The following is a 16,184-nucleotide window of genomic DNA, read 5'->3' as shown; positions in this document are numbered from 1 at the left end:
CATGTTAGTTGAATACTGTATAATAACAACTGCTTTTTTTTGTCATGCCTTCTGCGAGAAGATGTCTAAGCCTATAGATTTACCCATATTCGTCCACCTGTCATTCCGCATATGTCGTCAACAATTTTTAATCACGTCTAGGAACGTTTTGTTCTGGTTAATCTACTTTTTTCAAAATTACAGACCTTACACTTTTAAAAAATCATGAATATTGTAAATTTCTTATTCTATTTACCAAGTCAGGAATCTTGACAGTTGTTTTTCCATTCGTTCCGTTGGTTGATATAGTCTAACCAACGTTGACAAGACAAAGCCTTCCTAAAATGCAGGATACAATATCAAATTTATTCATTCAGATCAAATATCAAATAAATATTTTGGTGAAGTACATATTAGTTGCTTACTGTATAATTGTTTCATTTGTCATGCCTTCCGCGAGAAGATGTCTAGCATCATGTCATTCTGCACATGTCGTCAACAATTTTCAATCACATCTAGGAACGTTTTGTAGTGCATGATAGCCAATGACAAACCATTTATAGGTATAATGCAAAATATTCATGATTTTTAACAAAAATTCAAGGTCTGTTATTTTGAATAAAGTAGATAAACCAGAACAAAACGTTCCTAGATGTGATTGAAAATTATTGACGACATGTGCAGAATGACGGATGGACGCTAGACATCTTCTCGCGGAAGGCATGACAAATAAATGAAGACTTTGAAAAATTATATAACACAAAAGTCAACACTGAACACTAAAGCAAAATCACGCAAACCCCCTTTTAACAAAAGGAGTGGTGAACTTTGGTGCTCTACAAGAGGCACTCGTCGTAATACTCATTGTTAGTAAAATACGATCAAAAATGAAAGTAATATTTTATCAGATTAATTGGTGCGTCCGCAGCGCTTTTCTTGATTCAACTTTACAAGGAACGCTCAAAACCGAATATGTTAAAGCCAAGTATGTGAAAATACATGAAAAAACTTTATCACAAAAGGGACCTGATCTAAGGTGAAGTTTGCTATGAATCTCAGTTTATGACCAAACTCAGTCACGTCATTGTTACATTTGGTTGATACATTCAACAATACCTACCGTTATCTTGATGATATTTTTTCGTTAAATAATCCAGAGTTCTCTAAATATACTACCGAAATTTACCCAAAGGAACTTACTTTAAATAAATCTAACATAAACAGCAGTAGTTGTCGTTTTCTAGATTTAGACATTTCAATTTCTAAAGGGAAACTCCATACTAAAATTTACGACAAAAAAGACGATTTTTCATTCCCTATTGCATGTTAATTTTCCTTTTTTAGACGGCGATGTTCCTTTGGATCCATCATACGGTGTTTATATATCCCAACTCGTTCGTTATGCCCGTGTGTGTAGTGATGTCATAGATTTTAACGAACGTAATCAATGCATCACTGGCAAATTATTAAGTCAGAGATTTCGTTACCATAAATTACTTAAAACTTTTACTAAATTCTTTCATAGATACAAAGATGTGATTAGTAAATTTGGCTGTACCTGAAGAAAACTTATTAAAAACCGTATTTCACATCCTAAATTTTACGGTAATATTGTACTAAAAGCGCGGAAATCACTATGTGATCCGTGTATTTAAACAAACTTATTAGTAAAGGTTATCTTACCAATATTGTAATTAGATCTTTGAATATAGTTTACATTGGAAACGGTTTTTTGGGATGTATAAATACACATCCACGTTCATTTTCTATATAGAGATTACTTTATCTATATATAACATTATACATATTTATTAAAAGGTTAACTCCTAACTATCATACTGCCTGTCGATACTTTTATTTTGGCATTGCACAAGTCATATCTTCTTTGACTGTCCATGGCGTTAAAACACTAAATCCATGGGATGTGTTTTAGTTGATTTTAGTCTCTGGGCCCGTATGCATAAAGCTACTTAAGTTAACTAAAAAGATATCCAATCGTAGTACTAATTTATCCTAGGAAATGTAGAAAAATCCGTCCGTTCGGAACAAATCTTAACTTAAGTAGCTTTATGCATATGGGCCCTGATGCATGATTTTTTATATTAATTGTTTTTGGCTTTTAACTAGCTTTCAGTAACTGCGAGTACTCTCAAATCGTTCTTTCGTGTTAATTTGACTTGTTGATACAATTTATAATGCATTTTTGTTATTTAATGTTTACTTCTTTTGTGTTATATATCGTCTCACTATTTTTAATATATACTACCGTTGATTGATATCTTATAGTGTGTCTTTCTATGTTGTGATGTTACACTATTGTTTCTGGTTAGGGTGAAGGTTGGCGTCTGTTAAAACGTTAAATCCCGCTGCATTTGTTTGCACCTGTCCTAAGTCAGGAACCTGTAGTTTGGTGGTTGGTGTTTGTTGATGTGGTTCATATAAGTGTTTCTCGCTTCTCGTTTTTTATATAGATTAGACCGTTGGTTTTCCTGTTTGAATGGTTTTACACTAGTAATTTTGGGGACCCTTTATAGCTTGCTGTTCGGTGTGAGCCAAGGCTCCGTGTTGAAGGCCGTGCTGTGACCTACAATGGTTTACTTTTACAAATTGTGCCTTGGATGAAGAGTTGTCTCATTGGCACTCATACCACATCTTCTTATATCTATATAGGTTAAAGTAACTAAAAATCGTCTATAAAAAACGTGATATTGATTTTGTAAAGCTACTGAGCTATGAAATCGGATCGGAAAATGTTTAAAGCTGTGTACCTATTGTTTAGCCATCACAGTTGTTATAGCATGTTTATGGTTCTCTATCCGGACATTCGTTGTAGAACATGTTCGATTACAGTTTGTATGAATGGTTGACCATAATTCTTACAGTGGGAGCACATAGTTTTTAAGCAACTAGTCTGTTACAGGTTTTTTTTTTGTTATTTTTTCTTATCTCTATGTTTGTTGATGAATTACCTAGTTTTGAGTTGTAAACCATAATTATTTAGAAATTTTAAAAATGTATCATTTCCATTCATTCTGTGTATATAAAAATAAGAAGATGTGGTATGATTGCCAATGAGACAACTCTCCGCAAGAGACCAAATGAACTTTGAAATTAAAGAAAAACTGGGATTCAACATCTACCCCTACATCATTCACGGAAGAAGAGATTTAAAAAAATTACAAATCCGTCTTTCTCTGTTCGACTTAAAAAGGGATGATGAAATCTATCTTTATACTGGATACCTTAACGTCACATAAATCCTTATAAAGAACCATATACAGCCGGGTTATCAAGATGTTCGACTAAATATCTTTCTTTTAATTTCTTACAACAATTCTTTCTACAGTAAAAGATGGCCTTCAGAAATATTGTGATGAGGTACATTCAACCAACGGTGTCAATAAGATGTAGATTCTAAACAAATTCTGAAGATCTTCAGAAGCTTCAATTACAATCTTTACGATTTTGCAGTAATATCAAATATCTCCATGCCCAATTGAAAGGTCCACTACATTGTCTTATTGAACAGAGCTTTTTTTTTTTACAAAAAATGGGAAACTAAGACACAAGTTTGGTTTTTTTTTAAGTCATGACAAATCTAACTTTGTGAAGATCCACATTTATTCCCACAACAAATACCCTAAAGATGATATAATCAAAATCCTGGACGTTTTGTTCGACAACATATTTGTTGATTTTGGTGGATCGGTATTTCAGCAGAAAGTCGGTATTCAAACCCGGCAGTTGTGCACAATTACTGACCTAATTGTTTTTGTACTCGTATGAATCAGAATTCATACAAAACTTTCTCAAAGAGTTAGACAAAAAGAAAACGCATCTTGCAAAGTCCTATTATTTCACTTTCAGATATATTGATGATGTTATGTTACTCAATAACCTACATTTCAATGAAAGCATACATCTGGTATATCTCAGTGAACTAACGAGCTTGAGATTAAGATACAACCGAAAGTAGAATGTCTACTATATCTTGTTTTTTTTTCTTTGATGTTGATTTAGTGGAGCTCAACATGCTAGATATTTTTGCTCTGTCAGATTTTCTCTATTTATAATGGTTTTCAAAATAATAGACATACTTGCATTTTACCCCCTATAGGCTGGGTCATCGGACACATCTTTTAAACTAGATACCCCAATGATGATTGTGGCCAAGTTTGGAGAACATTTTTGTAAAAGTTAACGCACGACAGACGACGTCGGATGACGGACGCTAACTGATGAGAAAAGCTCACTTAGCCTTTTGGGCCAGGTGAGTTGAAAATAAATCTGCACATGTTCGGCGGCAAAAATACAAGTGTTTAAAAAAGACGATTGGATAAGAAAAGTAAACATAGGTTCCGCCGTTCCTTCTTCTGAATCGTTATATCCTATTTTTTTTCTTCCAAATTCTTCATTTTCAAATGTCTTCTCACATGTCTTTGTTTAATGACTTGTGACTTGTAAATCAAAAAGATAATTAATAACTGCATACGTAATTCCAATGATCCAACTATTTTATCTATGATTTTGCAGTGTGTGATTTTCCTGACAAGGTGCACACGTTATCATATTATTCTATTTTTACGATTGTTTGTTTACGAAATGCAAAATAATTAGGTCAGTCCGTATTTAAGTAAAGAAATATTCCGATGAAGTGTCGTTCTTGTCCATAATAAAAAATAAAAACTTTCCTTAAACGACACTTCATATGCATTTGATTCACAGAAACAATAACATAAAAATAGACTTTCACAAACGCTGTGTGTATTCTCCGTTTAATTATTCTTTGAAATTGAAAAAAATCAACAACTTCAACAGTTTTCTGCTTTAATAAACACACATTATTGTTTTTTTCATAGGTTTAATTCACTTTTGGGGTGTTCGGCGGTGTTTTGCGGTGTGCGGTGATGTTCGTCGGTGAAAAGACCTACCCAAATTTACGGACGGGTAGGTCTTTTCACCGCCGAACACCACTGCACACCGCAAAACACCGCCGAACACCCCAAAAGTGAATTAAACCTATGAAAAAAACAATAATGTGTGTCAATTAAAGCAGAAAACTGTTGAAGGTGTTGATTTTTTTCAATTTCAAAGAATAATTTAACGGAGAATACACACAGCGTTTGTGAAAGTCTATTTTTATGTTATTGTTTCTGTGATGAAGTGTCGTTTAAGGAAAGTTTGTATTTTTTATTCTGGACAAAAACGACACTTCATCGGAATATTACTTTACTTAACAATTTCAGAACACGAGAGCTTGGCTGACTTATATGTGTTCTAAATGTATGATAAATCAATTTTAGCCTGACACGTGTCTGGAAGGGGGATTAACCAGATTAAACGTGATAATCGCCAATCAAACAACTTCAAGTTTTTGGCCAACCAAAATTTCTACAGGTAATGCCAAATGCAGCTAATGTATCCTAAAAAAAGGCGAAAAGTATGATTAAACGTGATAATTCCCAATCTTGATTAATCGCAATTATAACAATAATGATTTGTGCTCGAGTTTGAAGTTAAATCAGAAATAGACAAGAATAATCATTTCAATGATTTCCACATAATAACTTAGTTTAAATGAATGATATCCACAAAATAAGGTGTAAAATGAAATTTTGCGTTTAGGCATTATGATTTCAGTTATAGACTTTTAGATTTTTTTGGAGATTTATTCTATAAATGTCTTGTTCTGTCAATATATACCTTTTTGTAAATCTTTTCAAAATTTATAACCAATCTTAAATTTGACCAATAATATCAATAGGAAATAAATATTGTTCAATTATTTTTATCGGAAATAAAATGTTGTCCAATAATCTTTACAGGAAATATCTGTGATTCTAATAATTTATGGTTTCACTTTTCAATTGTTTTATAAAAGGTTGAGAAATCGCTAACAAGACTTCTTTTGAGACATTGTTAACAAAACTGGCTATTTATATTATAATTAGATATCTCATTACAAGTTTATAATGCTTAATTAATCTAATTAAGAACATATCAAATACTGCTTGAGAAAACAAATGAATTTGATTAATTTGATTAATTCTCTTTCAAAATAATTTAAACTCAAATATATTCATAATCATTATTCAGTATCATCGATCTATTTAAATTAAAGCTTTAGTCTTATTATTTGTATAAGTGTTTTTCGGGCGTATGACATGTGCGCCGATTTTTTTTAAATTTTCATTCTTTCATTTGCGCCGATTTCATTTTTTTTATTTGCGCCGATTTTATATTTGCTCCTAATTGGATGTACAGGTAAGTTAATACTTGTACATGTACTATACCTTGAAGGTATATTGGTAAAATCTGCTTATAAACGTTGTTCACTTACTAGGTTTAAGTTAATTTTGATTCATATTGTTCTGGAACTTCGTTGTAACACGATGGACATATCGCACACTGAAACGAATAACGGTCCAGAATCTTTTCATTCCCATTACAACGAACAATTTTATTCACACCACCCCAACATATATGTTTTATGGATGTTATAAAGATAATCCAGGCAGTTACGTATGTTAAAATGCGAACTCTAGAAATGCCCGCATCAGTACGTAAGCCAGACAAAGAAAAGATGGACTTCGTTATTGACAATTACGACAAATATAGAAGGGACGAAATCACAAGAAAGGAATATATAAGATGTGTTGCCTATAAATACTCGACAAGAACAGATTTATGATTTTAATGTATTCCGTTTTTATGGATTTGAATGCTGTAAATAGATTTTTAATTCGTCATTTTAGTATAAACAGAGTGCTTTTATCTTAGGTTTTTACTTCTTGATTTTAAAGTATGTGAATATAGTGCTTTTAAATTGACTTATCCTGCTCGAAATCCTACTTCCACCTCTCCGTGGTGAGCAGGGGACAGCAGTTATATACATGTTATGATTGACAATTCATAACATTTGTACAACTGGCTAACGGAAGAGGTCTATAATGATAAATTAAAATAACATGACTTGGATGGAGAGTTGTCTCTTTGGCACTCATACCACATCTTCTTATATCTATTCACCTGTAATTTACCTGTAAAAAAATCGGCGCAAATGAAAAATAAAAATCGGCGCAAATGAAAGAAAAAATCGGCGCAAATGAAATGCAGATCGGCGCTAATGCAAAACGCCGGTGTTTTTCATTGTTAAAAATGCTAAAACAATATATTTCATTGTGTTCATCGACTCTTTTGTTTATTCGATGTAAATATATGTTCTTATTTCCTTTTATTTGTTATCTCACTACTTCATTAATAAACCTATCAAACCTTCTATAACACTTGTTGAAACTCTCTACTAAATTATAACCAGTAGACAAAATAAATAGCAAAAAAAAAAAAAATCTTGTGTTCGGCGATGTTTTACGGTACTCAGTGTGGTCGGTTACTCTCCTATTCTGTGCGATGTTAAGATTCGGTCTCATTTACTTTTATTTGTTATTTTTTTTACTTAATTACAACAAAAGTTAAAATAAATTAAAAAAAGAAGATAAAAAAGTATAATTATGGGTGTTCTGTGGTGTTGTGCAGTGTTGATGACTCTTCTACTCTTTTGGGTGTTATTGATTGGTCTCGTTTCCTTTTTAATTGTTAACCTTTTTACTTAAATACGTGAAATAGATAAGATAACATGAAAGAATATTGGTTTTTTCATAGTTTTAGAATATTTTTTTTTGGGGGGGGGGGTGTTCAGCTGTAAAAAGACCTACCGGTATTTTTTTATGTTGCACTGTAAATGCGCTATAAATATTAAGATCGATATCAATCTATCTTGCTTGGCCAAGTGTCATCACCACGAAATGGTCTTTTTTGAAAGTTTTTTTTTCTTTCTTTCATTTTGCATTGTTTTGATATTGTTTAAAATTATTTTTTTTGAGGTAATCTTTGAAGTTATTAATATTCAAATTATAACTTTAACCCAGTACCAATTTTTACTGCACCAGTAAACTCCATGTTATAAATAAAAAATTATTTGTTTAACAATTCAATTACATGTATAAATCAATTTTAATCATAAAATTTAATCTTTTCAAACTGATAAATATGCTTAGGTCGGGCAAATTGCCTTAATTGCATAGCATATGTATGTACCTTTCCACTGACTAAACTTTACATATCATCTTTATTTAAAGTATACATTTGTTTTATGACAAAAAATAAGATAACATATAATGAATCATAAAAATCTGCAACTTTTTTTTATCTGTTCGGAATCAACTAGAAATTACTTCAGCAACTATGAAAGAAAGAAAATCAGGGAGGTGAAAACAAGCCTGAGACATTGAAATCAATTACTTAACTGCACAGCAATGGAAACAAGATGTCATCAAAGCGCTGGAATTGCCTACCTGTTTCAAGAATAACCCTTAACTAGAGGCTTTAAAGAGCCTGTGTCGCTCACCTTGGTCTATGTGCATATTCAACAAAGGACACTCTCGACCATTGTAGACGAGAATAGAATTCATGACAAAAATCTGTTTTGTTGATCTTGTATTGCTGATAATTAAATTTGGTTAGTTTCTCTCTATCTTCTTTATTTTTTGCTCAAAACACAACAGAGGGTAAAAAATATCCTCATTTAAGGGCATTCACTTCTATAAATATTGACAGTCTACTAAGTATATCAGCAAAATTTGACTTGAAGTAGATCTTGCCTTGCTGATCATTTTTGTTATTTAAAGTGTCTATTTATCTATTATAATCTTTATTATATAAGGTAAAATGCAAAAAAATGGTAAAAATCATCATTAAAGGGCAATAACTCCAATAAGGAGTCATCCGACGATTTCCTTTATGTTGCTTTCATTGTAGATCTTGTCTTGCTGATCATTTTTGCTTATTTAAGTTTTCTATTCATTATTATTTTTAAGATATAAGGCAAAAACGCAAAAAAAAAAGGTAAAAATCATCATCAAAGGGCAATAACTCTAATAAGGAGTCAACTGACGATGTTGACCATGGGACTTATTTGTAGAACTTGTTTTGCTGGTCATTTTTGCAACTTAAAGTTTCTCTCTATCTATTATAGACTTCAAGATAATAGGCAAAAATAAAACAAAATGGTAAAACTTGTCATTTAATTAAGGGCAATAACTCCTATAAGAAGTCGTCTGACAGTTTTGACGTATACACACAATCTGATCATTTTTGCACCTGTCAGATTTTCTTTATCTAGTACCGTTTTCATAATAATAGACACAACTTGCATTTTTTCCCCCATGTTCTGTTTTTAGCCATGTCGGCCATCATGGTTCGCAGGCTAGAAACCATAATGATGATTGTGGCTAAGTTTGGTTAAATTTGGCCCAGTAGTTTCAGAGGAGAAGATTATTGTAAAAGTTAACAGACGAAGACGACAATAGACAACATACACCAAGTGATGAGAAAAGCTCACTTGGCCCTTTGGTCCAGGTGAGCTTAAAAGGGTATTTTAAGAAAATGCTCCGCAGGGTGTAGCTTTTTAAGACCGCAGAGGTGGAACCTTCAACAGCTGGGGCAAATATGGACACAACATTCAAGTTTGATACACCTCTGAATTTGGATTGTGATTAAATATTTGACACAGCATAGGTTTCTGACACAGAATGAATGTGGTCTTAAATTTTAAATTGGACATTTACCTATTATGGTCCAATATCAAAAATCTAAATGCATGGTTAGATTCAGCATATCAAAGAACCTCAAATATTCAATTTTTGTTGAAACTGGACAAAGTTTAATTTTGGACCAACTTGAAAACTAGGCCCAAAAACAATAATCTTATTACACACGTCATTTTGGACCCTTTAGACCTTAATGTGGATAATGTGGACCAATTTGAAAACCTGGCCCAAAATTAAAAATCTAAATACACAGTTAGATTCAGCATATCAAAGAACCCCAAGAATTCAATTTTTATTGAAATCAAACAAAGTTTAATTTTGGACCCTTTGGACCTTAAAGTTGACCAGTTTGAAAACGGAGCCCTAAATCAAAATCTAAGTACACAGTTATGTTCGGCATATTAAAGAACTCCAATAATTTATTTTTTCATGAAATCAAACAAATTTGATTTTAGACCATTTGGACCCCAAAATCCAAATTCTAAATACTTGGTTAGATTCAGCATATTAAGACTTTGTATTAAACCCCATTGTAATTGGTCAAGAAACAAGCAATTTACACGAAGTATTAGAAAAGTATTGTTTTTTGGCAACTTTTTCTAAACGGTTTGGGCTATAACCCCCAAAATCAATCCCAACCTTGCTTTTGTGGTATGGAACCATGTGGTACAATTTCAGAGATCCATAGACTTATGCTCAAATTATTGTCTGGAAACAAGAAAATCCTTGTTTTTTTACCCTTTTTTGGCCCCTAATTCCTAAACTGTTTGGGCGATAACCCCCAAAATCAATCCAAATCCCTTTTAAGTTATGGAACCTTGTAGAGATCCATATACTTTTACGCAAGTTCTTGTTCTGAAACAAGAAAAAATGCTTGTTTTTGGTCCCTAATTCCTAAACAGTTGGGACATTAACAACCTTCCTTTTGTGGCATGGAACCTTGTGATACAATTTCATAGAGATCCATACACTTATACTCAAGTTATTGTCTGTAAACCAATGTCTTTGGAAGATGACAACAACTTCATACAATTATAAGGTAAAAATTTTTGCAGTCATATAAAAAAGAGGTCACACAAATTATTTGGTTCATTTTTGTCCTATTTGGTTTTTCAGCTGCAATGTTGAAGGTGAAATAAATAATACGATTCCACATTTAACAATTATTCATGCCTACTTTGGCGCTTTTTGCTTATGTAGTTTCAAAGAATTCTTTTTTTAAATGACTTATTAATAGATGGACAGGATAAGGACAAAACAAGACATGAATAGTGCTCATTGGTCCTTCATCAGATGTTCTGAAGTATCAAACACACTGCAAGAAGATGATCAAATATGTTTTATTTAAATAAATATGTAGATTTGATATATGCATACAACTAAAAAATTTAACATATTCACCAGGATATGTTTGGAAGCAAGTAATGCATAGTAAACAATAGAAGCACAATAAATGAAAAGAATAACATGGATATTTACGTGTAATCTATCATTGTCTCTTTACACAATCAATCTTTTCTTTTTAAGTAATCAAACATAAATAGTTTCATTGTCAAAATAAAAATATATATATTAAACAATAAAAGTGAATATAGATAAAACATTCTCTACAAGAAAATTGTCATACACAATGAACTGAACTAGGAAATAAAACCTTTTCTCCTATTATTCTTTTAAAAATAAGAAAATTTATAGTTGTATTATGAGCATTAAAACCTCCATTGTGAAAAGTCAATATAAATAAGAAACATGGAAAACACTCAGGATAAACACTGCATGATGTGTTACTTCTTTAAGATACAAGTACATACGACAAATAAGTAAAACTTCAATTTAGAATATATTGCTCTTATGTCCCCATGAATGAAGTCTCTTGATCGAATATCACTTACAGTTAGAAATTTACAGTTTATCTTAAATATTGTTGAAAAGAAACTTTGTGAGGAAAATTCTTATAATATATGAATGGCAATTAAAAGTTAGGTTTATCACCAAAGGCTCATGATTTAAATCTTCTTTTGAACAGCAAATTCTGGTATGGTAAAACAATTTCATTCTATCTTTTATCTATAAAATTAAAGTTAACAAGTACAAAATTTGTTTCTTTTTGGCTTTATAAGCTTATTGATAAAAGTTATAAATGATGAGTCTTAAATATTAAAAATCAATATTGTTTCACCTTGATAAAATGTTACTTCAATGCTTTTTTAATCTTTATAATGATATTTGCTCATTGAGTTATTGATTGATTGGTTTTACTTTCAAATTTTACACATGTACAGATAAAGATAGTGAGCTTACTAGTAAATTATCAGTATTTGCAGTTCAATTTTTTATGTGAAAGAAATTTGTACTTTCAAAATTTATATTAATAAATAACTAATGAAAAATCTAGCTAAAACAACATATTAGGAAGTGTGAGAACTCTATATTGTGTATTGCAGAGCAGAACAATGTCAAATGGTAAATAGAAAACTATGTGTAACTTTAATTTACAAACATTCCAATTTTTATTATCAAGTTTGATTACAAATATGTTGGAAGGCAAAATATCATTAATTATTTTTAAATTTATATAGACCAAATACTATCTTTAAATCAACAGGGATTTAAAATAGTTAATTGCTGACTCATCATTGAGCTGCATTGTACATTGCAGTTCAACTGCACAACAAGGGAAATGCTTTATATTTTAGAGTAAAATTCATGATTCCCATTTGGAGTTTCTGGAAAGGGCTATAGGAAGATATTTTCTCTTAAGCAGGAGGTTTGAAATCCCTGCCAAGGGATGGTACTACAGAATATTTCCAAATTAAAAAATAAGTATTTGGAGGCTCCTATCAATATCTTGAGAGTTGACAATTTTGCCAGAAAATTTCTAACTTTACACAGGAAAAGTAATATAAGTAATAGAAAAGGGTTGAAAATAGATCATATAATGAACTAATGTTTTATTTGATGACCTGGCAAATGATTGAAATTTTCTGAATAGTTAAAAATTTCTTGGTGTGACCCCTAAAAATTATTAAACATGCACGATTATATGTATTGGAGTTTTAACAGAAATGATACAATTTCTTTAAACAAATAAAATACTGTAGATGCAAAAATAAATGAATAACAATGTGATTCTTCTCGAGACAGATTTTCAATATGGTAAAAGAATTTTGAAAAATAAAAGTGATAAAATGGCACACTTTGCTCCTCATGACATCAGGTGTTCTTCCTAATTCTGAGGAACACTACTAAACAGTCCTAAAGGATTCTTATATTTTATGGCAAGAATAAAACAATCAAAATATATATGAACAATATTCACAAATTTGGTAACATGAAATCAATGCTCATTTAAACATACATTGTGATCGTGAAAACTGAAGTAGAAAAATCTAACAGACCACACTTGAATAAAAATCAATACGTTTTTGCTATTTATATGACAGTTTCTTCCTTTAAAAAACACCAATAATTAAGAAAATAGTGTAATTTTTGAGAATCGAATCTATTAATTTGTAAGAACACTGAATGATTGTTGTTTACTAAATAACTAGTGGCATTGAGGTAAAAAGGAAATGTAATTATTTTAAGTTATTTTGTCTTTGATTCTTTTTTTTTTTCAATTGGAAGACTAAAAATCATTGTTTTTGCAGTTAAATAGTATGTGAGGTATATCTTTAAAAAAACATACAACATGGAAAGAATCAGAAAATGAGAGATGAATGAGATATCAATTTTTAATTATTAATAATTAATACAGTACTACATGAATATTTTAATATTTCAATCTGATTTTAGTAAAAATATCAAATAGAAGAAAGGACTATTGGCAATTCATTATTACATAGTAACAGGAAATTTATATAAATCAAAATCAAAATTTCAATGACAAAATAATTAATTTCAATTAAAATTAATATAATATGTTTAAATAAAATAAAATAAGCTATCAAATATTGCACCAATAGAGATTCCTTGAAAAAATAAAATGAAACATTTTACAAATTTGATTAAATTAAATCATCTTTTAAAATCAATGTAAAACATAACACATAAATATTGGAACCTTGCGTTTATAAAAAGATGTGATGAAAAACTATAATTCAAAGATAAAAATGGGGCAAAAACTGCAATATTAAACTTTTATCCAATAAGTGTGTTTCTTCTTTTCATGAAGAGAAAAAATGAAGTGTTTTAAATGCCTTAGTGATACCTGAGATTACTGAAATATTTCTCAATTGAAAAGTTTTAATATTTGAATTGATCAAAACATATCACAGCTTTGAATCATAGACATAAGTTTCAAACATGTTACAGCATTAATGTTTTCAAATGTTGATATCTTTCGCAACACATAATACTTGCAGTAAATGAAATTTTTCAGAAGAAATTTAATTTGAAGCACCTTTCTTCATGCTTGTTACAGACACCAGGCATGACAGTCATCTCTTGGGTCACTGCTAGACAATTACAATGAAAAACAAACTGTTGATTTCACAAAGTAAATCCAAAGCAGCTTTCTTAAAAAATGTCCCAAGAATATGGAATATTTATTCAAAATGAAATGTTCTGGGTTTTTTTCAATGCATTAAATGCCAATTTCTGTAATAACCTTCCTCAGTAACACTAAAACATAAAAATTGGGCATCCAGAGAGAAATAAATAAGTAAAAATGGTATTATTTTACCCTTAACAACATGAGCAAAATTTTTAATTTATAGCTTTCATTTTTGGTCCTTAAATTCTGAACTTTTTTTTAGTCAAACATTTTTCTCTAATTATTTAATCATTTTTTATTTCCATTTTCTAAATTTCAAAATTGCACAGTAAAAGTGACTTTCATGCTCATTAGTCTATGTTATGTTATGCTATGCTATGTTATGCCATGTTATGCTATGTTATGTATGATATGTTTAAAGTTGATTTTCCCCAAAAACTTATCATATTTTATAACACATGAAGGCTAGATACAATACAGTTTAGCATATATTCACACATTCACACTTCTGACTTTAGAACCTGGCTTGGGACAAGTGCGTAGCCTGTTTCCTGTTCCTTGACCAGACATTTTTGGACTGTCATTTTGATCAAACATAGCTTTCATGGCTGCTACACTGGGCTTATCAGTGTCTTCCTCAGATTTTGACTGACCTCTGGATGAAACTAATTTATGTCCAGATGATGATGAACTCTTTTTATCCCCAACTTTTGATGAACTAGGTTTATCCCCAGTTTTTGATGAGCTAGGTTTATCCACAGGTTTTGATATACTAAGTTTATCCCTTGGCTTTAATACAGGTCTACTTAATTTATCTTTTAACTCTGATGGCACTTTTAAGGGCTTTTTAGCCTCAGCTGCATTGTCTGTTTTCTTTAGTTCCATGAAAGTTTTTGCAGCATTGGTAGAAGTTTTCTTTTCTGGTTTAAACTTCGTGATTGCTGGAGGTGCAGAAGTTTCTGGTTTATCTTTCTCTTTTTTTCTTTTATTTGGATCAAATTGATCATTACCTAAATTAAAGGATGCAGTACTAAAATTACTTCTTGGTGGAGGTGGTCTTTGTGGAGATTTTTGTGCAGCTTCTACAATTGACTTTCTTGGACTTTTTTTATCTTTTTTATCATTGTCCGATGGTGGTGGCATGGATGTTGGTCTTGGTGGTGGCCTCAATGGAGGATCTGAATGTGAAGGTTTTAGTGCTGCATGGGGAGGCACAGGTGGGGAGAGATTATTTTTGTTTGCATCTTTCAACTTTTCATTACTAGATTCTCTCACAAAGGCTTTTGAACGTCTGTCAGTTGTACTAATTAAAACTGGTTTTGAAATTTCCTTATTGAAAGAATCTTTCTTGACTATTGGATCATGTTTTAGAAGATCAGGAGCACTTGGAAGTTTCCTATGTACATCTGGTTCAGAATCAGACAATAGTGCCTCACTTTTAACTTTTGGTGGAGGTTTTGGTTTTGAAGATGGTTTCATGGCTCTAAATTCTATAAATGGCTTCTTCTTTGGTACTGGTCTGTCCTGAGTTTTTTCAGTAAGTAAAGGTCCAGAAATATCTACCCCACCACCATTTCTAAATCGTGTAGTAGTCTCAACTGGTTCACCAGAGGCACCATCTGAGAAATTCTTCTTTGGACCTTTGGGCTTTCTTTTAAACTTTGGAACCCTATTAAATAAAACAGTATTTACTAAGTATTTATTCAATTATATTATTATTTTATCAATTTTAACCATATTAAATCATCAGTGAACTAATGGCAATAATGAATTAAATCATGAAAAAACTTGTTTTTTTTATAAAGTTGACATATAAATTTGAATAATTTAATGGCTGCAACTACCGAATTCAGGCTTGTATAGTCCGCAGTTTTATTCTGCAAAATTAAAGCTGCCAAGCAGGGGTGCGGATTATAGAGTACGATAAGCAAGAAATAAGAGAAAAACTTGATTCACGAGGTTTGTTTACGTTCCGCCATGTTTGTTATTGAAATTGAAGAGGGTGCCCTTATCATTTTCAAAACTAATATTTTACCTAATCCATTTTAATGTGCAATTTTAGTTCAAAATCCATTAAAAAAGTGATTAATTTCAAAATCAAA

General features: G+C 31.0%; 1 protein-coding gene across 1 annotated transcript in view; it reads right to left on the bottom strand.

Moving 5' to 3' along the window:
- Positions 1 to 10,909: 10,909 nt before the first annotated feature.
- The window catches only part of LOC127733116 (disintegrin and metalloproteinase domain-containing protein 12-like), a 75,815-nt gene continuing 70,540 nt past the window's right edge, over positions 10,910 to 16,184 (bottom strand). Inside the window, exon 21 of the mRNA XM_052242411.1 lies at positions 10,910 to 15,751. Within this exon, the coding sequence (XP_052098371.1) occupies positions 14,575 to 15,751 (1,177 nt within the window). The 3' untranslated portion in view covers positions 10,910 to 14,574. The remainder of the gene's footprint in view (positions 15,752 to 16,184) is intronic.

The sequence above is a fragment of the Mytilus californianus genome, unplaced genomic scaffold, assembly GCF_021869535.1.
Source record: "Mytilus californianus isolate M0D057914Y unplaced genomic scaffold, xbMytCali1.0.p SCAF_3, whole genome shotgun sequence".
Lineage (NCBI taxonomy): Eukaryota > Metazoa > Mollusca > Bivalvia > Mytilida > Mytilidae > Mytilus > Mytilus californianus.
The sequence above is the reverse complement of the archived record's forward strand: the minus strand, read 5'-3'. Positions and strand labels throughout refer to the sequence as shown.